The sequence below is a fragment of the Pelodiscus sinensis genome, chromosome 4 (assembly GCF_052426305.1).
Source record: "Pelodiscus sinensis isolate ZL-2025 chromosome 4, ASM5242630v1, whole genome shotgun sequence".
NCBI classification, from domain to species: Eukaryota; Metazoa; Chordata; order Testudines; family Trionychidae; genus Pelodiscus; species Pelodiscus sinensis.
Genome location: NC_143055.1, coordinates 103,460,011 through 103,487,864, shown reverse-complemented (window position 1 = coordinate 103,487,864; position 27,854 = coordinate 103,460,011). Strand labels below are relative to the sequence as shown.

Sequence of the window (27,854 nt, the reverse complement as noted above, 5' to 3'; positions counted from 1 at the left end):
CAGAAAAATCAAGTGCGGGCTGCACACACGTGAGAATAAAAAAAACTCCAAACAAACCCTTCCTCGACATGTCCCCCAACTAAGAAGGAGAAAGACAGACCCCACATTCTCCTCATACAGCAGAGCTTTGGAGGGAGTGGGGAAGGAACAGGCCAGTAGATTTTGTGTGCTCCAAACCATCACAGGTTCCCCAATATTAGAGAGGAGCCCCGAGCTTCGGGGGCTGGATCCACGCAAACTTGGGGCTGCATCTGGCCCTTGGGCCTGAGATTCCCTACCTCTGCTCTAAAGCTTTGAAAAGTGCTAAAAATTAGCTTAGAAGTTTAGAGAAACAAGCTTTAGCTAGTACTTCATGCTTCCCTAAGACTCTGAAAATCAAATGCTTGATATTGCAGCATTGGATCTTTTCTGATCCCAACCTGGAACCTATGGCTACATCTACACTGGCATGATTTTCCGAAAATGCTTTTAACAGAAAAGTTTTCCGTTAAAAGCATTTTAGGAAAAGCGCGTCTAGATTGGCAGGATGCTTTGCCACAAAAGCACTTTTTGCGGAAAAGCGTCCGTGGCCAATCTAGACGCGGTTTTCCGGAAAAAAGCCCCGATCGCCATTTTCGCGATTGGGGCTTTTTTGCGGAAAACACTACTGTGCTGTTTACACTGTCCCTTTTGCGCAAAAGTCTTTCGGAAAAAGACTTTTGCCTAAACGGGAGCAGCATAGTATTTCCGGAGAAGCACTGACGATCTTACATGAGATCGTTAGTGCTTTTCCGGAAATTCAAGCAGCCAGTCTAGACACAGCCTATAAGTATAAAGGGACAGTTAATCAAGAGAATTTAGGAATAAAGTTAACTGAACTTTGGAAATCTAAAAAATAATTTGGCTTTGAGTTTTGACTAAAGGGTTGGGGGTGTTTCTTATAGTATCCTCACAAATATGTTCATTCCCACCAAAAGCTTGATTGAGGTGACAAGTCATTATAAATTGACCAGTGAACTGCCAGGCAGTGATTGCAAGTTCTCGACAGTGTTCCAGAATGAAACAGTTTTAGCCTTGAGAACACCATATAAGGAACCGGTCTGTTTATTATACCAACAATGTGCTTGTTCTTGATTAAAAAACAGAAAGAGATGAGGCATGCTTTTGCCTTCACTTACTTATATTTTTCATGATTGTAATACCGTTGACTTGAACCATTACTCCTGTTCTACCCCATTGTAAGGCTGTGTCCAGACTCAAGGGTTTTTTCGAAAAAAGTAGCCTTTTTTTGAAAAAACTTCACTTGCGTCTAGACTACAGCCGCGTTCTTTCGAAATTAAATCGAAAGAACGTGGCTTTTCTTTCGATGGCGGTAAAACTAATTTCACGAGGAAGAATGCCTTTTTTCGAAAGTGCTCTTTCGAAAAAAGGCGTTCTTGAATGCAAACAGGGCATTTTCGAAAGACAGCATCCAGACTGCCTGGGTGCTTTCTTTTGAAAAAGCGGCTTACTTTTTCGAAAGTACTGTTTGCAGTCTAGACGCTCTTTTTCGAAAGAGGCTTTTTCGAAAGAGCACTTTCGAAAAAAGGCATTCTTCCTCGTGAAATTAGGTTTACCGCCATTGAAAGAAAAGCCACGTTCTTTCGAAAGAGGCTTGCAGTCTAGACGTAGCCTAAATGATGGGAAGAGAGAGGCCCAGTTTCTAGTTCAAGAGGCTTACAATTCACAAAGCGGGACATAGTCATTGATTAGGTTTTGGCAGAAGCTTCCAGCAAAAGAGGAATTTTGTAGAGGTGATCCTTAACAGACTTTGTAGAAGAAGCAAATTATGAGGAGAGGGGTAGAGAAAGAGAAGGGAAAGGGAAACTACTTAGTATCAGAACCATTGATTTTAGAATAACATCCAAAGATGAGAGTGGGAGGGAAAAGGCATACTGTCTAAAAGATGGGCTTAGGAAGGGAGATAAGAGCAAAAGAAAGAGTAGAAATGAATAAAAGCAGAGATGTAAACAAAAGCAGTACTGTGCAGTTTCTTAAGGTTTGGATGAAAAGCTTCAACTTGGTGATGGAAATGAAGAGGAGCCAATGAAGAGATTTGAAGAGGGGAGCAATATGAGCAGGGCAGCCAAAGACTAAAATGATTTTAGCAGCAGGAGTTTGCATGGGTTTCGGTAGTAGAACCGACAAGAAATGGACACACTGTAGACATGTTGTGCGAGAGGAAAGATAAGTTCAGATTGTGTCATACTGAATTTGACTTAGCAGTAGTAAATTCCTGCTTAGGTGTCTGAGATGTGGTACTTAATTTGTAATGAAGATGTGCCAAAGCTCAAGCACGTAGATGCCAGGCTTCAAGCAATTTTATTTTACTTTCACAATGAATGTGGCAAGCCCAAAGGTACCAGGGCTATGAACCACCATGCTTAGAGGTGCAAGGGCTCAAAGATGGAAGTGATATATAAGACTTGATTCTAAGTGTGTTTTTGGATGATGTAATGAATTACATCTGTTGCTGCTAATGAAGCATTCTGTAGTCTTCGTGTAGAAGTCTCTCTAAAGTATACTTATATTTCCAATGGAAATATTGTGAAAGTCTCTATGTACAATATAGATAGCTAGATAACAATACATACACCCTTAATCGGTGTTTATAAGAGGTATCAGATTAAAGTTTTTTTCACCAAGGATGTTTTCTTTTAAATCATAGAGAAAGAAATCTCAGGCAAGTTGATGTAAACTGGAGATAGGGAAGGTATGTCATCTATTTTCATAACTCTCCCATTGTCAGGTTGCTCTTCTTGCAGTTTTATGAAAAGCTGCCTGCTTTATGTTATACAGTATCTATAAATGATGATTAATTAATCCATTTTGGTGCCCTACTATGAGCAAACAAACCTCTGAGTTAATTTAATTCTCCACTCTTGGTTTCAGGGGAAAAAAATCAGTTCACTAGAGGATATAATATTCCTAAATCAGCCATTTTCCAATTAATTTTGAATGGTGAATACAGCAGTTGCAGTTTTATTCTTGTCCATTTACTTCTATTAAGGATTCATTTTAGGTAATCAGAGAATTTAGAATCAGCTCCTTTTTACCATAAAGATTTGCTTCTGACACTTTAATGAATTAGTTTATGGCATGTGCTTGAAGGTAACCATTTTTTTATCCAACATTCTTCTAGTTGACATAGTCATTTATTAGTATTTTTGCTTGCACAGAACTTACTTGTAACTAATTCCGATGAAGTACTTTCAAGTATGTGGTGGAGTATAGGCTTCCATTAAAAAGGGGAAATGTTATGTAATGGTATTTGAAACAAAATAAAGAAATAAAGAACACACTTTATCATTGAGAGATTTTTTTCCTATGCTCTGAGTTGGAAGTTAATTAGTTTCAAAATATGACACTGCTGAAGGCATGAGACTCTGCAGACTAATACTTTGCTCTACAACTTCTCTCCATTCTTCTGAAGAAGTGGGATGTACCCACGAAAGCTCATGATACCATTTACATGTTTTGTTAGTCTTTAAGGTGCTGCCAGATTATTTGTTGTTTTTAAGTTTCTCCATTTAGAGTTGGGCTGGTGGAATGGAGGAGGAGGAGGAAGTGAACTGAGATAGCTTTATAAAGAAAAATTGTTCAAAAAGCCTGCACAAGGAGGAAATAGATTAAATCATACACCTGGAGTTGGACGATAAAGTGGCATGAACGTTTATGTTTGCACTGTAATTTTTCCATCATGTTATCAGCACTTGCAGGACTTCTTGTTATAAAAGGGGGTATCATGGGAAGGAGGTATAACTGTGCAGTAGATAAGTGTTCTTTTGTAGTATGCTATCTTTCAGAACAAATGAAAGTTGGTTGCATTGAACTGAAATATATATCATGGCAGAAAAAATGAAAGTGTTTGTACTGCCACATGTACATAAGGTATAGGTGTTTTGTGTGTATAAGAGCAATACAACACTCTAAACGGTTTTCAGTTGCATCTATCTCTGTTTCATACAGAGTGAAAGGATTGTCTTCTTTGGGTACATCTTAACAGCAATGAAACAAGCCCCACAGCACCAAAACTCAGAACCCAGGTCAACTGACTTAGTCAAGCATCTAAAGCCCCACAAGCCTGAAAGTTGCATTGTAGATGTCAGACTATGAGATCCAGCTCCACCTTCCATGGGGTTTCCGGATCTGGGCTCCAGCCCAAGCCTGAATGTCTACATTCAATTTTTAGATCTGCAATCCAAGACCCACAAGCCAAATGAGGTGATCCATACCAGCCACAGCTAGGCTATGGATCTTTTATTATGTTGTAGATGTATCCTTTAATTTTGTCATTTGAACTGGTGTCACAGGAAAGATGCTCTGCACCAACTGACACCAGAGATAACATTTGGAGTCCACCAATGTGGAAAGGACTATAGAGTCTGGGCCTCAGTTTCCATTAGTTACAATATGGGTCTAATTCACTTATTATAAGGCAACTTTACACTACTCAGGTATAATTTATATCCATATTAAGGACTCTTTACATGGCCAAAGTAGATTAATAGGGCTTCAATGTAAGTAGGATTCAGGCCCATTTTTTAAAAAACTGGTTGGTTTGTTTTTATGATAGTAAATATATCAGATCTCTCAATTGCAATTGGTGAAACTCAGACCCCATTAAAGTCAATGCAATGCTCCCATTAACTAACATAAGGCCAGGAATTCACCCACTATGTTGTGGTTCCCTGAACACCTCAACACACACATTATTGGGCTAAGCAACTCTTAATACTCAAGAGTATTTTCCCTGCTGCCCTTTATATTCTTTTGTTTAAGATACGCAGAGCCATTTTATTTGCAGGACCCTAGTTAGAACTGCATTATGAATCACTTTTGGTTTACAGTCTATTTCCTAAAATGCCCAAGGTTATTTTTTTATTATTCTTTCTGCAGCTATACTCAGAGAAACAAAGCAAATAAAAAAAGAAATATTACTAACACTCAAGAAGTTTCATAATAATACCCCCAAATCTCTTGTGAAAAGCATAAATTAACCCCTCTCTGCATTTACTTTTAATATTCTGAAACAATACTGTACAATTCTCATCTGTTTTACTGATGAGAGAGAACTAGGTAATAAGATGAACAAAGTGTTCTGAGTATGGCACATGTGGGATATGCATAATCTACATCTAAGAGTGGGAATGATAACCCTTTAGTTACAATGAAATATTTAAAATGTAAATATATTTAAGTGGCCTTGAAAATTAAAAGTTGTCCCATGATGCTAACAGAGAGTTTGCCTTTCTTTGCAGTGCATGATCATTTTTTGTTCAAAGTTAAAATAATAATGTATCCTGCTATGAATTGGTGATATCTCCTGCATAGCAGAGTTTGAAGTTAGCTTCCAGTCATAAATCTGACATCCCCCATCCCCACCTAACTTTTCAAAGAAACCAATCTTCCTGAAATGTTATATGCCATGTCTCATCTCAGGGAAGAACATCTCAAGGATATCTGGTTTAAAAAAAAAAAGAAAAATAAGATTTAAAGTTACATTACTATAAATTCTTTTTATAATTGTCTAACTTTTTCTTGTTTTCTCTTTTCGACTTTTAATATCTGTAAAATGGCTTGGTCTTCAAATTCCCAATGTGTTTTGTTTTGTTAGCCTGATGATGAGATCTTTTTAAGCCTGGGCTACATTAGGAAAATAGAATTTCACCATCTACCCAGCTACTGGCCTTGGGGAGGTGGATTACCTATATGAGGGGTAGGGCACTTCCGGCGTCCGGGCTGGATCTGGCCCACTAAACAATTTCATCTGGCTCTCCAGTGGCTGTGAAACACATCAGGGTGGTTTTGGCGGCTTTAAAAGCTTCCCCCAGACTTCACCACAGCCGGATACTTCCGGTTTCTCTGCTACATGTGGGAGAGGTGCATGCAGAAGATCTGGCGAGAGGGAGAAGCTCCACATGGTGGAGCACTGTGGTAGTTTGGAAGATGGCAGCGAAAAAGAGGCTGTACCTGCTTTCCAGCCTCTGGTAGCTGCAGAGGCTGCCTACAAAATTTTTGCTGCTAAGGAGATGTGCAGGACCACAGGAGAAGGAGAGGGAGGGGCGGAAGCCCCTGAACCCTTTCCCTGGATGAGGCACCATTCAGGAGGAAGGGGAGGCCAAAGTGGGCCAGCTTCTCTCTCCCTTCCCTAAATAGGCTGACTGTAGAAGAGAACAGCATCTGGCGGACTAGACCTGATGGAGGGGGAATTCCTTGCAGGAGTGGGAGGACAGGGAAGCCCGGCCCCCAAGCTCTTCCCAGCAAAAAGCAAATTCAGCCATCACATTAAAATTCTAAAATAAATAAAGAAATAAAAAAGAATATCATACCACAACAATTTTTGTGTGTGCATGAATGTGTGTGACCCCCAACTGATATGTCTGCAGGTTAACGGCCCCTGGCCCTAAAAAAGTTCCTCACTCTAAACCTATTTCAATGGCAGAAGCCTTCCCATCAGTATGGGTAATGTCTTTGCTGAAGCATTACAGTGATGCACCTGCAGTGGTGCAACATATTAAATGCAGCCATACCCACACTGTCTAGAGCTGAGAGTGGCATTTACAAACACAAACACTAAAAATCATAACAAAATCATAGCCTTTGTTACCCCACACTGAGGGGAAGGGCTCATTAAAGCAAGGTTATTTTAAAAAGGAGCCAATAGAATGACCAAGGGAAGGGGGAAAGAAAGAGGAATTGGTTTTCCAGCTCAATTCATGTGTGCCATTAGGTCAGGAAGCAAAGAGGAACTATAATTCTCCCTACCAAAATCGCAGCATGTGCATGAAGCAAGTTTAAAATACCTCTGTTGCTTTCTGGAATTATCGAACCAGATTTTGATGAATATCTGTTCAAGATGTTAACGTTGTGATAGACACAGAGGTGCATGTGTGCCTTCACATGTCAGTATGCTGTACTTGGTTTCATTCCTCCTTGTTTTTTTCCATTTTCTCCTTTAGCTGTGGCCCTAGCTTGTAAAGAGCGGTGTTGACATATACACCCAAGGTTTAAAATTATTTTTCATATTTGTAGGTTAACAAGATATCTATTCCAGGAATGAACAGGAGCAAAAGGGTAAGGTATAAATGATGGGGAAGTATGGAGGGAGAAGCAGGGGTGCCAACAGCCCCTGAGCAAGGTTGCAGCAGTGGTGGAAGCAACTGCTCCCTTTGCCCCTCCTGCTGGTGGCTGTGGGGACAAGAGACTATGGGGGGAAATATCTCGAGGCATCAGTAGACTGATAAAAATACGCAGAGTGGGGTTGCATGGTTTTGTAGTTAGCAGGTTTGGGAATGTGGGTCATGAAGTGGAGCCAGGGCTGGTGACAGACTTTATTCGGCACTGGGTAATGCTGGGTAGCTTGAGTCTGGGCTCCCTATAAGGGGCCAGGCCTCAGTGGAAGGGATGGGGATAGAGCCAGCCAACCCTCAGCACCAACCAGACTGCACTGCACCTCCCCCAGCATTGCTTGGACTCTGCCACATGGGGTAACAGCAGCAATTTAAAAGGCCTGGAACTCTGGCTGCCACTGCTGCCACAGTAGTGGTGGTAGCAGCCTGGAGCCCAGGGCCCTTTTATATTGCCAGGCCCTGAGAAAACTGTTCCATTTTCTCCCCTCCCCATCAGTGTCCCTGAATGGAGCTGGAAACTGGAAACCACCGCTGGACTGTGGCCGTGAAGTCCAAATGAGTGATAATAAAAATATCAGACCAGTTTTGCCTATTTTTTCTGGACAGGGATGCAGATATGTTTACAATGGCTATTGTAGAGTGATGCTGGTTCTCTTGTAGCTTAGTGGCTTAATAAAGAGATGCTTTGCTGCTTTAAAAAAGATTTTAGGACAAACAACTCTCTTGCTCTTATTTGTGAGATAAGCTAATAAATACAGCTCTAAATATTCTCTTGTCTGTTAAACATTTATGAGTCTGATTTTTATAGCCCATGAAGCAAGGAAGTAAGGGAGATGAGCTTGAAAACAGATACTGTGAGACCTTGTGGACTTTGAAAAATGTGATATATAGTACAGTCTGTGGGTATGTCTACACTACCCCGCTAGTTCGAACTAGTGGGGTAATGTAGGCATACCGCAATTGCAAATGAAGCCTGGGATTTGAATTTCCTGGGCTTCATTTGCATAAGCGGGGCGCCGCCATTTTTAAATCCTCGCTCGTTCGAACCCCGTGCAGCGCGGCTACACGGGGCTCGAACTAGGTAATTCGAACTAGGCTTCCTAGTTCGAACTACCGTTACTCCTCATTCCACGAGGAGTAACAGTAGTTCGAACTAGGAAGCCTAGTTTGAACTACCTAGTTCGTGCCCCGTGTAGCCACGCGGCATGGGGTTCGAACGAGCAGGGATTTAAAAATGGCGGCGCTCCACTTATGCAAATGAAGCCCGGGAAATTCAAATCCTGGGCTTCATTTGCAATTGCGGTATGCCTACATTACCCCACTAGTTCGAACTAGCGGGGTAGTGTAGACATACCCTGCGCGAGTGTACTTTAAATATGTCTGAACACTTCTCTTTTGACTGAACAAAGAGCACTAGTCTAGGAATATTGGGTAATCACACATGCTTTTCAACTTATGGACAGAGAAATACTCTTTAATTTTATACTTTCAGAACAAGACTCTTCAAATGTGCTGCTGAATTAAAAAATTATCCTCTACTATTTAAAGTATTTCAGTTTTGGGGGATGGTTGCATTAAGTTTCATTATATTGGAGATGTGAACTTTCTTATTATAATAAAATCCATTTCTGGAGAAAGCTCCCAGTTATGAAAAAAACCAGCCTTGCATATTAAAGTTCACATATTTTTAAAGAAAAAGAAGGGGTTTATTTCATTAATCCCATTAGTTCCACCAGACTAGTACTCTTCTGGATAATGAGTATAGTAGATGACAGACCTGACCATGAATGCTTTTTTGAAAATGTATTAGTCTGTGATTATCACAGCACAGTTCTTAGACCAGCCAAGTAAAGCTCTGTTTTAATAGAAGCAGGTAGCTTAAAGGTTGAATTTCATGCTAATTAGCTTGTCTTCTATCTGTACTAAGCATGGCCAAGAGGGAGGCACACACTGTTAGTTAGAGAGAGAGAGAAGGAATTTTGCAAATATATCATGGGATTGGGTAAATGGAAAGCAGTTAGCAACTCAGAGACTCTTTCCCCTGCACAGGGCTCACCCATGACTAGTTGGATTGTGGTAGAGTCATAAATAGGCCCTGGCTTGCTGTGCAGGTGGATTCCCCAGTCTTCTAACCCCCCGTCACCTCCTCCTCCTTGCTGTTCACTGCAAAGGCCTGAAACTCTGGCTGCTTGGAAGTATTTATGGTCCTGGTGCAGTGGGAGTAGTGTCTTTGCTGTATACGGCAACTCTTTCAGCCTGGCACCAGCCCAGTTATGGCCTCCCTACCCTTCTGGTGAGCTTGCCACTGCCCTTTTGCTTTCATGTTGCACTGCTGCTGGATCCTGTTGTAGCTCTTCTCACGAATTCATGAGTAATCTGCTTGTCAGTGTTGTTCACATTTCTATGGCTATTTCATAGCTGTGTCTACATAGCCTCATCTACCTACAGGCCAGGGTAGTGCAGGCAGGCATGTCTCAGAAGTGTGTAGCCAGCATGGTCAGCTGTGCAGAAGTGCTCAACAACTGAGAATTGCTAGGTGCGCTCATCAAGTTGGGTAATCAGAAAAAGGAATTGCAAGTATATCCAGTCTACATAATCCCTGGGCAGCAGAGTTCAAATGGTGACCAGAGCAGTCAGTGTAGGGCATTATAGGACAACTGTTTGTAGCCAGTAATGGTTGACATACGTAACTCAATGTCTACACACACACACACACACACACACACACACACACACACACTTTGTTGACCTAACTATATCAACTCTGAATCTGTCCCTTGAGAAGTGGTGTTAAAAAGACAGAGTAGCATGGCACTTACATCCACGGGAGCCAAATTTAAGTGAAAATATGCATATCTAGATTGGTGAAAGCTGCTTTTTGTGGCTCTAATTTGATAGTATAGGCCAGGCCATATACAGGTCTGAATTTGAAAACTAAAATGTTAACTAACAAAAGTTTATTTATATTGATACACGTACAGCAAGTGTTAGTTAACATTTTAGGTTTCTGATTTGATTTTTATTACATAAAGTATTTAGACTTAACGGAGAAATGGCCCTTCATGAAGCAGAATGGTAGGTGCACTTTTCACTGAACCACTATTGAAAAATGTGATTTTGATTACTAAAAAAAAAGTCATTGTTTCTGCCAGTCACAAAACTAGCTGTTCTCAAAAGTCACATTTTTTTTAAAAAGTTGCAAATATATTTGCTTTTTGGGTGGATGAAGTTTTATATTAGTTAATTTCTACCAATAAATAGATTTAGTAATTGTGGTTTGATTCAATTTTTGTTTGGACCAACAACACACAAGCAACTATGAGGTATGTTTTAGGAGTCTTCATTCATCTTCTTATTCTAACATATGCATAAAAGAGCAGAGGTAAAGCTGCTTCAGAAATAGTTATTCCTCTCAGATGGCTACAGTTTGGGAAAAGAAATAGCTTTCAAGAAACCTCATAATGTAGACCTATTTGAATCATGAACACATTGTCTTAAAGTTTGTTGGAAACTCCTGCATCCAGCATCAGCACAAACAGTATCTTTGCAACTGTCTTGAGTAAATTGATATAATGTAGTACTTGAATTTCAAGTCTCTGATTTCAATGATTAAAAGGCAACAGCAACTACACAATCCCTGTTAGGCTGTGTCTACATTAGCATGATTTTGCACAAAAGCGGCCGCTTTTGCAAAAAAAATGCTACCTGTTTACACTGGCGGGGAGTTCTTGCGCAAGAACACTGACGTTCTAATGTGTGAAATCAGTGCTTCTTGCTCAAGAACTATGATGCTCCCACTCAGGAAAAAGCCCTCTTGCGCAACTGTTCTTGCACTAGAGGCCAGTGTAGACAGGCAACATAAATTTCTTGCGCAAGAAAGCCCGATTGCTAAAATGGCCATCGGAGCTTTCTTGCCCAAGAGAGCGTCTACACTGGCACGGATGCTTTTGTGCAAAAGCACATGCCAGTGTAGACGCTCTCTTGCGCAAATACTTTAATGCAAAAAATCTTGCGTTAAAAGTATTTGCGCAAAATCTTGTCAATGTAGACGTAGCCTTAGTGTTTCATTTTCACTTTAGGTGCTATTATGAAATCAACAGGTAGCTTAGGCCTCAGGATCTCCAGAGGCACAGGCAATACCATAAAGAAAAGGGTACAAGACAGAAGGCAGAAGCCAAAAGCATGGGTGGGGGAAAAGTCTGAGAAGCACTGTGGTTGTTAATGAACTTTAAGTCAAATATATGTATTTCATGCAACATAAATGTTCAATTATATTTCCCCAAAGCATCCCCCAAAAGTCTTGAAGGAGGCCTGGAATGATGTTCAGATACGTGTCTACCTGTACTACTTTCCCTTGCTTCTTTCAATGAAAGTGATCAAAGAAGGCTCTGTTTTACTTGGCTAGTCTTGTAGTTAGTTGGGCATATAAGTATTTCATATATACTGGGAAATGAGTGTAGGGGTTATTAGTTAAAAAGTAAGCAGGAGATGGGATGACTGTAAAAATAGTAGAGCAACAGAATGTTCTCAAACAATTTGAGTCCCTCACCAAGCACATCCCTTTTCCACAGAACTGTGATTGAAGGGGTTTGTGTATGTTTGGGACAATGCGAGAGAGATACCAAGGAGACATTATTACCTTCTTCTATCCCCACTTAGTCAGACATTTTGATGGAGGGAAGTTGCACGGCTCATGAAAATTAGGGATGAGTTATGGTCACTATTAACTATGTTTTATACGCATTGTAAAGCAGCTTTTTTTTAAGGATTAATTTTCTTTGTCAGCATTCACTTTTTTACCTTTCTTCATCTCCTGGCTTAAGATAGGATAAGAAATGGATGTTATGAAATAAGCGAAATAAATTGCTCTTATCTTTCTGGGCTAAATAAAACTGTAATCTCATGAGTAAGTATGTCCTCATAACACTTTCCACTATAGTTTTGCAGACTCAAGATGTTGAAATACTTTGGATAATGTTCAGACTATCACAAGGCCTTCAGTAATCTAAATATTCTAGGAAATGCATTATTTTTGAATCATAAGGACAGATTCTCAGTTGGGAAGAAAGTCAACATTGATCCGTTGGTTTAGCTTTATTAAAATCCACCTATGCCAGCTTTTATGGTGGGGAGGGAACAAAGTTCTTTTTAATAATTTTCAGCTTGCAGTGAATTTTTAAATCTGACATAGAACTGAATACATCCAAAGACAGAGGGGTTAATATTAAGAATTAAAATTCTGACCCAATCTTATCTACAGCAGAAAAACCATACCACTATAATCTTGCTACCTTCTTGTTTACTACATAGACTGCTGGCAAATTGTATTTGCATAAACATCTCTAAGACCATTTCATACTTCGTTACACACACCTACACACAAAATGTTGCTCTTGTAAAGTATTTCCCTGTACTGCCTAGAAATGATTAAAAGTATTGCTAGACTGGTAAAGCCATAAGACTCCTACAACTCTTTTTCCTTGTTAATTTTTTTTGTAGATGGATATATTGGTCATAAAAGTAAGAGACTACTAATACTGGCTAAAACAGTGCAAGAAGGGATCTCTCCACCCTTCCTCCCCCATACTACCTCTACGTCCCAGACAACTTAAAACCAAATCAAGTCTAAATTTCATTCTCAGACACTGAAGGACAGCATGTTCTTCATTTCCTCAGCCATCGGTCCAATAGAATTCTGCACTACAATCCATGTTACACAACAGATCTCTGGTCAGTCATCTCCAACCAAACACACAGGGCTGATGCTGGAATAGTAGCTGAGGCACTGAAAATGAATACAAAGGCTATGATTCTACTCACTGTTAGGGAACAACACCTGCATTCCATCTCCACCACATGTAAGGAAATGATTAGTCTGGATAGTTTTAAGGTGGGGGAGGGATAATCAAATTTTTTTTATCAAGATCCAACTGTCTTGATCAAGGTACAGTCAAGGTCCAGACTCCAGAGAAAACAATACAAATAAATAAAATAAATAAAATAAATAAATAGCTACTATATATATGAGAGTTTGTCTGTGCATCTGTGCCTGAGTCTGTCTGTCTGGTTAATAACTCCTCCTAAATGGTAAGAGCTAGGATCACCAAATTTGATATGCAGCTTCCTGCTTCTCCAAAAACCATACAGAAAAGAAACAGAATCACCAGGCAGATGAAAGGGGCTGGCTGGGGATGCCCCACCCCCATCTCCATCTGGGACTATCCCAGCTCCAAGCCTTGCAGCCCCAAGTCTCCCATGACTGAAAGCCCTCTAGGGAGGGTGGGGGGACTAATGCTCTCCCCCTCCCATATTTCATGGGAATATTACTGGCTGTACCCATTAATCAATAGACTCATAGACTCATAGACTTTAAGGTCAGAAGGGATCATTTTGATCATCTAGTCTGACCCCCTGCACAATGCCGGCCACAGAATCTCACCCACCCACTGCTAGAATAATTCTCTCACCTATATCTCAGATATTGAAGTCCTTGAAATGATGGTTCAAAGACCCCTAGATGCAGAGAATCCTCCCGCTAATGACCCGTGCCCCATGCTACAGAGGAATGCAAAAAACCTCCAGGACCTCTGCCAGTCTACCCTGGAGGAAAATTCCTTCCCGACCCCAAATATGGCAATCAGCTGAACCCTGAGCATGTGGGCAAGACTCACGAGCCAGACACCAAGAAAAAAGTTCTCTATAGCAACTCCTATCTTCCCACCTATTTCATTCCCTATTTACCACTGATAGTGAAAGGTCAATTAATTGCCAACATCATGTTACGTCATCAAACCATCCCCTTCATAAACCCATCTAGCTTAATTTTGAAGCCAGATAGGTCTTTTTCCCCCACTACTTCCCTTGGAAGGCTGTTCCAGAACTTCACTCCTGTAATGGTTAGAAACCTTCACCTAATTTTGAGTCTAAACTTCCTAATAAGCAGTTTATATCCATTTGTTCTTGTGTTCACATTGGTATTGAGCTTAAATAATTCCTCTCCCTTCTTGGCATTTATCCCTCTAAGGGTATGTCTATACTACCACCCTAGTTCGAACTTGAATTTCGAACTACCACCCTAGTTCGAATTTGAATTTCCCATTCTTCATTTGCAACTCCGGTTGTGTACATTACCAGCCTAGTTCGAACTAGGGTGGTAGTGTAGACATACCCTCATATATTTAAAGAGAGCAATCATATCTCCCCTCAACCTTCTTTTGGTTAAGGTAAATAACCCAATGAGCAAGGAGAAAACACAGATGTCCCTGGACCTGCCCCAACCCCAGCTTTGCTCGCTAGAACTACAGTGTCTGTGGAGAAACACTTCTCACCTGGCCTCAAGCCAAGCTGCTATGGTGAGAGAGGGATGGGATAGTCCTCTCTCTCTGGGACAGCCTGCGTACTGCACCCCTCATCCTCAGCCCCACTCCAAGTAATGATTTAAATGAAGACAAAACAATGCTGAGTAAATCTTCCAATAAGTAACTAAAAAGATTTTGCAGTCCATTGAAAAGCATCTGGCGGTCCAGATTTGGCCCCTGTCCATCTATTGACTACCCTCAGTTTAGAAGACAGGCTTTCAAAGCACAGTGTGGTGACTTGATTTACAACTCTCTGTTTTTTTAAGAGAATTTCAGAGATTCAGCAATGCCATGTAGGATACAAAGGGTAAATCAGTGAACCTTATGATCTTCTAAAGCTATTATTGTGCCTAGTTAAACTCTATTACACTGTAGTATGGTCTACAGTGGGCTGGATGTTGTACTAGTTAACATGCATCCAGTGATGGGGGGCATTAGTAGGTAAGCATGGGCCTTCCTACTCTACCAGGCTCTGATCCAGAGTCCTGGGAAAGTTGTCAGGATTTGGCCTCCGAGGGGGGCCCTCTGAGTTACCCTCCAGGGATGCCAACTTTCTAATTGCACAAAATCAAACACTTCTGTGCTGCCCCTTCTCCGATCCTTCACTTGCTCTATCACCCCTCCCTTCCTCACTCGCTCTTCCTCACCATCCCTTGCTTTCACTGGGCTGGGACAGGGGATTGGAGTGCAGAAGGAGCTATGGGATCTGGACTGGGGGGTGCAGACTCTGGGTGAGGCCTGAAATAAGGGGATCAGGTTTTAGGAGGGGGCTTCAAGCTAGGGTAGGGGGCTGAGTTGCAGTGGAGGATGCAGGCTGTTGCTGGCAGTATGAGCAGGCTCTCCAGGCTGAAGATGGAGGTTGGGGAGTGGAAGAGGATTCAGGGTCCCAGTAGTGCTCATTGCATCTCCCAGGAAGTGGCTGCCAAGTCCTCCTAGGAACATGGTTGGGGCCAGGGAAACTCTGCCCTCGTGCCTGCAGGCATAATCTCCCATAGATCCCATTGTTCATAGGACCTAGCCAATTGGAGCTATGGAGTCAGCACTCAGGATGGGGCTAATGCATGGAGCCTTCCAGTTCTTGGCTACCCCAGAACCCGACGGGCCACTTCTGGGAGCAGTGCAGAGCCAGACAGATAAGGAGCCTGTCTTAGCCCTGGGCTCCCACTGTCTAGCCAACCAGGTTTTTTTGATCAGAGCCACCAGGGTCACTTTTCAATCTGATGTTCTAGTTGAAAACCAGGTGCCTGGCAACACTGTTACCTTCTCTAGGTTATTTCTTACTGCTCCTTTCTGTCCTCAGCTTCTGGTTCTAGATAAAGGGGAAAAAATCCAAACCATCAGCTCCAACTGGGCTCAGCATTCAGGGAGGTTTCTTTGGCCCATATGTCAGGACTCCTTAGAGTAAGTCTGTCCTCCATGGCTTCCTACTTCTGAGATGTGTTGAAGTCTTTTCAGCCCTGTCTTTAGCTGGAACATGGCAGAAGTGGTGTTACTCAGATACAGTACTTTTCTTTAACTGTTCCTGCCCAGTGGAGGATATGTATATCCCATCATGCCCCACAAATTAAATATGAATAAAAATGTTACCTATGTGAAAATTGGTGCCTCCTAAAATGAGTTTTCAGTAATCTAACAAATGATTTACTGTTGAATTTTCTAAATTACTTTTCAGTTCCTTAGTACAGTGATCTTTCTGATCAATCAAATCTTGTAAAGTTGCCAAATAGTAACAAGGTATCAGAATAATTAGAATGTATTTAACTGATTTGGAGATTATGACCTGTTTAATGATAAAGGTGAGTAACCACTCTTAGGAATAGTAATATTTATGTCAATGGGATTTCACATGAGTAATATTTCACATTATGGCCCTTACAGAGGAGTAAGCAAATCTACATAAAGACTCTACGTCTCTACCAAACTTGAGAAGACCCTGAACTAAAAAGCTGCTGTTGTTTTTTCCCCAAAACTAAATGGAAACAGAAACCTGTAACCAATTTTTGCTTCCAACCTGTGATAAATCCCTTTTATTAGAGATGTATGCGGGGATGAAGGACTGAGAAATCTGTTCACATCACAAAACCATAACACAGAAAGGAATTTGAAAGGGAAAAAAGTCAAACTTGTATCAAGTGCATATGCCAAATTTATTTGCATATTAGTCCAAAAAATGTATTGAGTATTTGCATTAGCAAAGTTGTTCATCTATTGTAAATTGAAGTGAGGTGAAGAGCTCGTAGTAATGTTCTGCAGGCATCTTCCCAAGGGGTTTTTAAAAATTATCTTTCATTTGGTGCAGTGGGAGCCAAATCAATATATTATATTTATGAGCTCCAAAGATGAGTCATGTCTGGCAGGGATGATTTATCAGTATGCCAAGAAAGAACAAATTCCATTAAAATAGAGAAATCAGATCAACCTTCCCATCAATTGGATGACAGAATTTTAACCAGACGTAAGTCCCAGACAGTTCCTTTCAGAACATCACTAGTGTGGAAGATTGCATTGATTATATCCATGGTAAGTACCTGTTCTATATACAGTACCTGTTCTGTAGTTAAAGAGCCTGATGAAAAGCCCGTTAAAGTCAATATAAAGATTCCCTTTAAAGTCCGTGAACTTTGGATCAAGCCCAGTTAAAGGACATTTGCTTCAAGAACTGCTTATCTATCACCTTTACATTCATTTAAAGGTCAAAACAATAAAGAGGAATTTGAGGGTAGCTGTGGGTGTTCATTAACCAACAGGAAATAACATGGCAGTAAAAGGAAGGAGCAGTGATGGTAGCCACAACAGGAAGGCACATCCTGGGATACTGATAAGGCCTTTAGTGACTCTTACTCCAACTTAAGTTTATAGGTGGAAAATTAAGAATAAAGGAAAACTTGCAGTGTTTCGCTAAAAGGAGTGAACAATAATATCATACAGAGTAAGACAACTGATTAGCTCTATCAAGAGCCCTTAGCCAAGGCTATTCCCTAACTCTATACTGAGTCTGTGTCTCTATGGGAAAGAAACATGTAATGTAAATGGTCAGTTGTCATGGTAGGCTGGTAGTGCTCTCAGTACACATACATACATGCACACACAAAATATAATTTTATACAATTTGCAAATATTATTGCTTCACCAAATATTCCTGATGTCTGGCATTTTCAGTGAGTCCAAAAGACAGTGGATTGTATAGTGTCAGTTTGTACACTGCCATTTCAAACTCTATTTAGAACTACTGAATCTATACATTTCTTACTCTGAATGAGAAAAACACCCCAGCTTTCCACTAGTTTACTTAATAATGTGCAGTTTTTATGTTCTGCTTTACAAACTATATATATATATATATATATATATATATATATATATATTAAAAAAAGATTCTAAGTTAATAGAAATAGTTATTTTGTGCTCTTACTAAGTTATTCTGTGATAATACTGACTGCTGCTTTTACTGTTGTCAGTTGCTGCATATTTTTAGAGTATTACAATGGCCTGACTTGAACGATGACCGGGGTTGCAGTAAATCTTACCTTAGCTTGCACACAATTAAAATATATTTCCTCCAGTCTGAATAAGGATTATGGAAGATATACATACTTAACTCAGAATTAGGGAAGTGCATATCAGTATTTCACTTGCATAACACAGTTCAGTAAAATATCAGCTTTTGATAAAAATCAAACCTTAATTGGACAGATACAAACCTGCTGTTTTTAAATGCCACCTAATATTGTACTTTCAAGTTATAGGAACGTATTGTGGTCAGACAAGCTTATAGACTAAAGGAAATCAAAATCCCTCCCCCCCGCTGCATTTTTTCTTATAGAAGGCTGTAGCTTTTAACTCTATACTGATTTAAAATAATCTTATCCCCAAAGACATGTAACTTAGTTAAAATATATTGGGAATAGCCTGCATGGAAAAATTCGGTGTCTGCTGGATCATTTCTGCCACCTTTAATTGTCAATGAGAAAAATGAATACAGAAAATTCCTTATATAGCAGAAATACAATAAATCATGATATATTAATCTCTGACACTTACTGTATAATATAATGTAATTTCCCCTGTTACATGCTCCTATGCGTGTCCCTCACTACAGCATCATTTGTCTAGACTACGCTGAAGTTTCGAAAGAGGATATGTAAATTCTGTGGGATTTTGAAAGTGAAAATAGTCAGGATGTGGTATTTTTGGCAACCCCCCCTTTTTCGAAAAGCTGCTTTCGAAAGTGAGATCGGAAGAAGATATGTAAATTCCTATGGAATTTGCATATCCTCTTGTGAAACTTTAGGGTAGTCTAGATGAACAGTGCCTTTAAAAATGTATTAAGGCAAAATTACAAGAACATCCACACACAAAGAATGGTTTAGAACAGCCCACACATGTAAAAAGGAGATATGTATCAATAGACAGGACAAGTGAAACTGATTGCCCATTATGAATAATTGTAAGGAGGAGGAAAGAGGCTGAACATGCAGGGGAAAATGGACAGGCAAGAGAGCAGGTCAGAAAAACAGGATGAAATTAGTTTAACAGGGAAATATGAAAACATGAAGGAAGACTTTAAATTAGCTTTGATAATAAATTGGATTAGAATTAAGATGACTCAAGATTTGGGTCATAATAAAGCTTTCACTTCTTGGAATGAGAGACTAGTCTGGCTACAGAATGCTGAATTCTCTGACATTTAGCAAGTAGCAATTTAGGAAAATCATAGAAGATTTTCCTAAGGAAGGAATTGAGCGATGCATGGTCTCTTGGAGTGTGTCTAAACTATACCCCTCTGCCAACAGAGGGATGTAGATTAGGCACATCACATTGCAAATGAAGCGGGGATTTAAATATCTCGCACTTCATTTGAATAGAAATGGCCGCCTCTTTTTACTGATGTGGCACTTTGCTGGCAAAAAGCAGCAGTCTAGACGGGGATCGATTGACAAGGAAAGCCTTTTCTGACCGATCCTGTAAACCTCTGTCGGCATTTACTGCTACATTTAGACACACCATTGAATGACAAATTCTGGCAATGTTCCAGAAACAGTGCTAAGCCAAAGTTATATAAGAAGGAGATATGGGAAGAAAAGATTTGCTGAGTTAGAAAGTCCTGGTAGATTCAGAGAGATAGGAGAAAGAGCAGGACTTTTTATTCTGAAGTTTAGGTCTCATGCATACACACATTGTATACCAAAAGTCGTAATGAAGGTGCCTCACTTCTCAAAATCTCTCTTTGACTCAGACCCCAAGATTATTACATAGGGCCATCAGGTAAAATTTTAACATATGGACATCTATTTTTAGACATCTAAATAAAAGTGGTCTGATACTGAAAGCTAGCTCCAAATGAAGTTTCTTTAACTGTAACATACTAATTATAGATGCTCCATGGCTTTGAAAATTAGGCCACTGTCCAGGAAATAAGATATACAACTCACAAAGTGGTATCTCTTTCTTCTCTGGAAGGAAGGATAGTAGATGGGAGGAGAGAGGATAATGACAAAAAGAATTACTGGTATATAATTTTCACTTGTCCTACATCTTACTTTTCACTATACATATAGTATTAAGAGCTTTTGTGGGCAAACAGAGGGAGATCCAATGCCATTTAAAGGCAATGGGAAAAATCCCATGAAATTCCATGGATTTTGGATTTGGCCTTGAGTGATCTGTGAGCTAGCAGAGGGTTTATCACGGACTGAAAAAACCTTCTGGACAAAAGAAGTTTGTTGATAAATGCATAGTGATGCACATTGGAAAACATAATTCCAATTATACATATAAAGTCATAGGGTCTAAATTATCTCAAGAAGGAGATCTTTGAGTCATTGTAGATAGTTATTTAAGTAATAGAGATTCCACTACTGAGAGGAACCTCATTCTGGCCACTACCAAGGGAGAATAATGGGGTAGTGTATATGGAACTATGTATTTATGCTTTGAAATGAATTCTGGTGGGACCCATCACATATTCTGGATCAGGGAAGAAAATTAAGGAAGTTATAATAGGTTCAAAGTTTTACTTTTTCAACTTGAGAGAAACTGACAGGATTGAATAGGGTGTAATTCAGAGCAGAAGATGACTCTCAGTGTTTCTCAAAGTGGTCCGGGTACTCACTCTGAGAAAGCTGCTAACTGGCCACTTTGGTTTGTTTGCTTACCCATTGGCATTGCAGCTCCCATTGGTTCACTGTTTTTAGCCAACAGGAGCTGCAGGAAGTGGCATGGGCTGGGCCACTGCTTCTCTATGACAGAGTTTCCAAAACCAAAGGACAATGGTTGAATTAACACATTTTTGCATCCTTAATTCTTAGTAAGTAGAGCAATATGAACTGATAATGATATTGTGTATTAATGAAGGTTTATTGGAATAGTTTGGTACAGCTTTATTAGTCAACAGAAGTAAAGTCAGAAATGAGTAACAGTGACACTTTCAACTAGGCCAACCAGTATTCTTTATAAACTACATTAAAAAAAAGGGTCAGAAAAATGACCTGTTACTGCCTGACCAAAATGAAAACAGGAATATTCTGTACTGTAATTATAATATCATTTTCACTCAACATTATCCAGCAGCCTCATTGTGATGGATTGATGACAATACCTCTGTTCTGTGTCCCCTCCCACAATGCTAGGGCACACTTGCTTCCATTTTTATATTTTCTTCATGTACCTGTGTTCATGTTTAACTCCCCACACAGAGCAGACAATATGCTGCGTGGAGTGGGGGTTTCATTGGCTGGTATCAGAAGGTTAGCTTATCCAATCTTTAGCAGCTTTTTCTCCATCTCTGTTGTTTTCCCTTTGCCTCCTTTACTCTATTCAGTGATCCCTTGTCTCTATAGGCCATGCACTCAGGTTGGAAAATTTGAAAAAAAACCCACCCACTTGTTTCCGAAAATACAATTGTTTGGGAAAAAAACACTTGTATCACCTGGGCTCTCCCTTATTTTTACAAATTTTTTATAGGCTCACCGCTTCTGAGGAAAAATATTTGATTTATGGGAACTGATTAAGAACAAAACATTAGTTATTCCCTCCCATTCATCTCCAATAATGACAGCCAAGATACATCGCAGAGGATAGCAGACAAGGTACATACGGGATTCAGGAGGATGGTGAGGAAGAGTTCACCTCCTCGGATGCTTTTGTCCAATTCTTGAGGACCCCCAGGATACTCCTTGTAGAAAATTGTGTGGGTGAAAAGACCACAGGTTTGTCGAGGAAGTACCTGAGAACAAAGAGGAAAAATGCTATAGAATCACGACCTTATATCTGCAAACCCCACCCCCAAAACCTCTTCTGAGTCTCTGTTCTGAAAAGTTCACTTAGGCTATGTCTAGACTGCAAGCCTCTTTTGAAAGAGGCTTTTTCGAAAGATACTTTCAAAAAAACTTCTTTTGAAAAAGAGCATCTAGACTGCAACTTCTTCTCTCAAAAAAGTGAGCCACCTTTTCGAAAGAAAGCACCCAGGCAGTCTGGATGCTCTCTTTCGAAAAAGCCCTGTTTGCATTCAAGAACGCCTTTTTTCAAAAGAGCAGTTTCGAAAAAAGGCGTTCTTCCTCGTGAAATGAGGAGTACTGCCATCGAAAGAAAAGCCACATTCTTTTGATTTAATTTCGAAAGAACGCGGCTGTAATCTAGACGCAGGTGAAGTTTTTTTGAAAAAAGGCTACTTTTTTTAAAAAAAACCCTGCAGTTTAGACACGGCCATATAAATTACTTTATTTTTGCGGCTGACATCTTATTGTAAATAAGCATAATTATGCAGAAGTTGAGACTTCCAGCTGCCAGTTGAGAGGCTGCAGCCCACAGGTGTTCCAAAGCCTTTATTCCAGATCAGAATTTGGGGTTTGTTTTTAGGGATTTGTGAAAGAAAGAAAGAAAGAAAGAAAGAAAGAAAGAAAGAAAGAAAGAAAGAAAGAAAGAAAGAAAGAAAGAAAGAAAGAAAGAAAGAAAGAAAAACTTTCTCTTCTTTTTGCAAGGTTAGTTAGTTCAAAGACAAATAGCACTTCTCAGTTGTCTTCACTATCTTAGACTATTAATCTTGCTGGTGAGATATAGCATACAATTGGTATTCTAGGTTACAGACCCAAAAAGAACTTGTTCATTCTTTCCTTTGCCCTGAAAATCAAATTAGACCCCACTAGTGAAATATGTACAGGGCTGATAGGACTGTTGAATGAGTATATCCCGAGGTCAGCTCTACATACAATCATAAATCAAGAGATTGTGTGTCAGGATTCTGAAAACTAACACATGGAAAAAAAACACACCTCACTTAGAGCTATTTCATTAACTCTTTAATCACAAGTACATCAGAGCTCTAAAGAAAAACACTAGGGCTGTGTCTACACTGCACCCCTTTTCCAGAAAAGGGATGCAGATTAGACACTTTGGAATAGCAAAATCCACGGGGGATTTAAATATCCCCTGCGGTATTTGCATTAACATGGCTGCCGCTTTTTTCCGGATTCAGGATAAGCTGGAGAAAAGCGCCAGACTAGACGTGATTCTCCGGAAAATAAACCCTTTTCCGGAGGATCTTTTATTCCTACTTTCAAGTATTTTTTCCGGCTTGGGGATAAGCCGGAGAAAAGCGCCAGTCTAGACGTGATTCTCCGGAAAATAAACCCTTTTCCGGAGGATCTTTTATTCCTACTTGAAAGTAGGAATAAAAGATCCTCCGGAAAAGGGTTTATTTTCCGGAGAATCACGTCTAGACGGGCGCTTTTCTCCGGCTTATCCCCAAGCCGGAAAAAAGCGGCAGCCATGTTAATGCAAATACCGTGGGGGATATTTAATTCCCCCCGGATTTGCCTATTCCAAAGTGTCTAATCTGCATGCCTTTTCCGGAAAAGAGGTGCAGTGTAGACACAGCCTAAGGCTTGTCATACTGTTCAGGACTTGTAAAGACATTATTCAGTTTTGGCTTATGTTTTCTTTTTTTTGCCAGATCATGGTCTGTGCTTTCTTTTGTATTGTGTGCAAAGGAACAAAAACAATTTAGGGTTCCTATTGAGCAAAAACCTTGACAGATTTAAGTGCTTTGCTTAGTTGAGTCCTATGCTAAAACTAGTTAGACTCTACCCCGATACTTGGTTCAATGTTCTTAATTTTGCTAAATATATTAAGATATAATTCTGCCCTAAAATACACATTCATGGCTTTTGTTGAAGTTAATTGGAACTTGCATAATTTGTGCAATTACCTTCAACATCCCTAAATTCTCTTTACCATCTTCATTGAACATGATTCTGTATTTTTCCTGTGAACTGCAGGACAGTGTTTTATCTGGTGGTTCATCAGCTGTTTTGCACTACTCTAAAAGCAGCTGTCTATTGTAGTGATGGGCCAAGTGATTCCTACAATCATGTTATCCTGATTTTTATGCATTTCCTTTTGATGGGAAGATGTAGAAAATAGTTCCTCCTCCCCAATACATAGCCTGTCATAAGTGTAACTCCAGACACTGTGGCCTGAGAGTTCAATAGGTAACCCTGCCCAGCCAAAGTATCCTGCAGTCTGGAGGACTTTTGTTCGTCTTCCATTTTGGAGGGTCCCAGCCCTTTTATACATTGTGGCAAGTTAGACCCTTAGACATTGGTCTAGGGCATTTTACTAAACTGCAAAGGTACCTAATTGCAATCCAGGATTAGTAATCTACCAATACATTTTATTTCTGATCTTTACATTGTAAAGTGCCAGAACCAAAACATAACAAAAAATAACCACCCTCTTTGCTATTATTTTTTATGGAAACTAGTTGTACACTGGAAAAAACTGTTTTGGCATCCTTACAAATCTGCCATCTTGAAGGATTTCAACACCCATTATAAAACTTGATGCCTTTGTAAATCAAAAGATGTTTTAGTCCTGTTTTGAAGTAATGGAAATGCAGTGTACCATGATGCCATTGTGGATGAAGCCCCGTCTGTACCGTGCAGGTTTTAGATGTGGATACTCTTCTGTGCTTGTGACTTGGATACCCCAGACTTTCTTCCAGGCCTCATAAAGCTGGACATGCACAGGGTAGACCCCAGAGTGGTGCGGAGCCACTGCATAGCCCATGTCGGTTGGAATACCATGTTCCTGAAACAAAACAGAAGAAGCCATACATTTGCATATACATGCATAATACCTAATGATGCCAAGTTTATTCATATTCTACCAACCAGGAGCTTTAAAGAAAATGTTGCTCTTGGACACTCATGTATGTGTGTGCATTTTGTATGTGCAACACTTACACTAAAATAAGAGAGAGAAGGTGGAAAATACAGTAAAAGCTCTGTTATCTGGCACTTAATCAGAAAGCTCAATTGACTGTCATTTCTGATATCTCCCAATGCAAATCTTTAATCTAGTAACCAGGAGTAAGATACTGCTTTAGCAAGGGTACATCTACACAGCAGTGTTATTTTGGAATAACTGCCTTTGTTTCAAAATAACAAATTGCACGTCTACACAGCAACCCATTATTTTGAAATAGTGTCAAGATGGAGGACTTCTTACTCTGACTCCTGTAACCCTCATTTCACGAGGAGTAAGAGAAGTTAAAGGAAAAATGTTCTTCCTTCGACCACCTGCTGTGTAGACAGTGCCAAAAGCCAAATTAAGCTATTTCAACTTCAGCTATGCAATTGATGTAGCTGAAGTTGGGTATCTTAACTTGACTTTTGCTCTACAGTGCAGACATACCCCACTTGCACTCTACTTTGAGGCAACAGAGACAAAAAAGAGAAGTAAGAAGCTGAAATCGGGGATTTTTTTAAAAAAAAGCAGCTTCCAGGGTGTGTCATTGGATTATTACAGATTCAGCCCAAGCTCCTACACCTTCTACATCTACAATGATAACTGATTTTGATAATGATGACCTAAGACACTGCAAGATTCTGAAGAGCCTTCTGAATTATGGGACAATTAAATTATGCTCCATATAGTTTTAGTGTTGAGTGTATTTCTAGTGATCGGGGAGTACTCTTGATATGTAGTGTCATCAGATAACCTATTATATAGAACATTTTATCTCTATAGATCTAAATGCTTCAAGAAACTACCCCCTCTGTAGAGAAGTTCCACTACTGGATTGGTAAACTCCCATGTACTATTGTATACCCTATTCATTTTATTGTATTCATTAATAATTTTTTAAAAATTGGTATCCTAGTGGTAAAGTATACCTCTCAGTTAACCAAAATATTTAATTAACCTGCACTCTCCATTCCCACAACATGCCAGGTAACAGAGCTTTTACTGTAATTGGCCTTACCATTAGATAAATATGGAAGGGAGGAAATAATCCCATTGGATAATATTGAGCTGCCATTACTTGGAAGATATTTGACTGCCTGTGTATTATGAATACATCTGGTTGGATTTTTAATTCTCAAAGGCCTGGGAAATGATGCCGTTTTAATTAGTCACATTTCAAGCTGTCTTGGATCAATAAACAAAGAGAAACATGTTGACATGACAATGACCTTTGTTTGTTTATATTTCATATTACAAAAAACAGAGGGATATTTCCATTGCTAGTAGAATGTTTGTTGTAGCTATTTACAAAATGTAGCTCCAGCACATACCCCTGATATACTGTATTGACTCCAGAACCAAAACTGAACGTTGATAGTGAACTTTTCAATTAAGCAATTCTGGCCCAGATCTGTTGAAATCCGTGGCATCACAAAGAAGTCATATTTTTAGAAAGTTAGCCCTAAAACCATCCCCTTCTTTGGATCCCTGGTTATATGGATCATCCATCAATTTTACCTCTTTCCCATACATGCCTCACTTTCCCCCCAAGTTTATTACTTATTCAGTACATTTATTATTTATATAGTAAAATATGGTACATGGCACTTTACTACAAATTGAAGTTATGAAATCCTTTACCTGAAGAATTCATAATCTAAAAGGCACACAGTACAGCATAGAAAAACAATTACTGTGTGCTGCTGAATACAGTCTAAAAACTTCAAAGGTTAAGCATTATTTATATTGGTACCCTATGATAACACATTCTTTTGCCAGAAGAAGAGCTTGCCAGAAAGCAAGGCCAATAGCTTATGATAAGTGGAAGCTGTATACAGGCAGTCCCCGGGTTACGTACAAGATAGGGACTGTAGGTTTGTTCTTAAGTTGAATCTGTATGTAAGTTGGAACTGGCGTCCAGATTCAGCCGCTGCTGAAACTGATCAGTTTCAACAGTGGCTGAATCTGGACGCCAGTTCTGACTTACATACAGATTCAACTTAAGAACCCCAGGCATCCCCAAGTCAGCTGCTGCTGAAACTGATCAGCGGCTGATTCCAGGAAGCCTGGGGCAGGGGCTTCCTGTAGTCAGCCACTGGTCATTTTCAGCAGCTGCTGACTAGGGGACACCTGGGGCAGAGTAGCTGGGATGCTGCTGGGTTGGTCCAGTGGCACCCAGAACGGCGCTACGGGACCAACCGGCAGCGCCCCAGCTGCTGTACCACAGGCGTCTGGAGCAAAGCCGCGGAGCACGGGGGCAGCGGGACAGCCCAGACGCGCCGTGGCTATCCTGCTGCCCTCGGGTTCCGCGGCTTTGCTCTGCTCTGTTCCCCGTCCCCCAGGTCTGCAGACCAGGGGGAGGGGGAGCAGAGCAGAGCAGAGCGGCAGAACGCGCGGCCAGCTGAAAGCCCAGACGCATCTGGGCTGTCAGCTGGCCGCGTGCTCCACTCTGCTCCCCCCCCCCCCCACTGCAGACCAGGGGGAGGGGGAGCAGAGCGGAGCGGAGCAGAGCGGCAGAACGCGCGGCCAGCTGACAGCCCAGACACGTCTGGGCTGTCAGCTGGCTGTGCGTTCCGCCGCTCTGCTCTGCTCCGCTCTGCTCCCCCTCCCCCTTGTCTGCAGACGGAGGGGGGGGGGGGTGCAGAGCGGAGCGCGCGGCCAGCTGACAGCCCAGACGCATCTGGGCTGTCAGCTGGCCCTGCGTTCCGCCGCCGCTTTGCTTCCTCTCCCTGGTCTGCTCGAGACCAGGGAGAGGAAGTGCCCCGTTCATAACTGCGGATCCGACGTAAGTCGGATCCGCGTAACTCGGGGACTGCCTGTACTGAATTTGGTGGTCCTAGCTCTTACTATATAAGAGGCATTCTTGAATGGACAGACAGGCAGGCAGAAAAACTCTCAGGGTACGTCTAGACTACCCACTTCTTTCGAAACAGATTGTCTAGACAGCCACAACTTTTTTTGAAAAAACTATCCACTTTTTTAAAGAGAGCATCCAGGCAATCTGGATGCTCTCTTTCAAAAAAGGCCTGCTTGCAGTCAAGAAAGCCTTTTTTCGAAAGAGTTCTTTCGAAAAAAGGAGTTCTTCCTTGTAAAAGCAGGT

General features: G+C 40.6%; 1 protein-coding gene across 3 annotated transcripts in view; it reads right to left on the bottom strand.

Moving 5' to 3' along the window:
* LOC102456831 (N-heparan sulfate sulfotransferase 4) overlaps nucleotides 1-27,854 on the bottom strand; it is a 259,856-nt gene that overhangs the window by 63,112 nt on the left and 168,890 nt on the right. For all 3 annotated transcript variants that reach the window (XM_075929806.2, XM_014580495.4, XM_006112754.5), the window contains exons 6-7: nucleotides 24,410-24,595; nucleotides 21,606-21,734 (exon numbers count right to left, since the gene is read on the bottom strand). In XM_075929806.2, coding sequence (XP_075785921.2) covers nucleotides 21,606-21,734; nucleotides 24,410-24,595 — 315 coding nt within the window. The remainder of the gene's footprint in view (nucleotides 1-21,605; nucleotides 21,735-24,409; nucleotides 24,596-27,854) is intronic.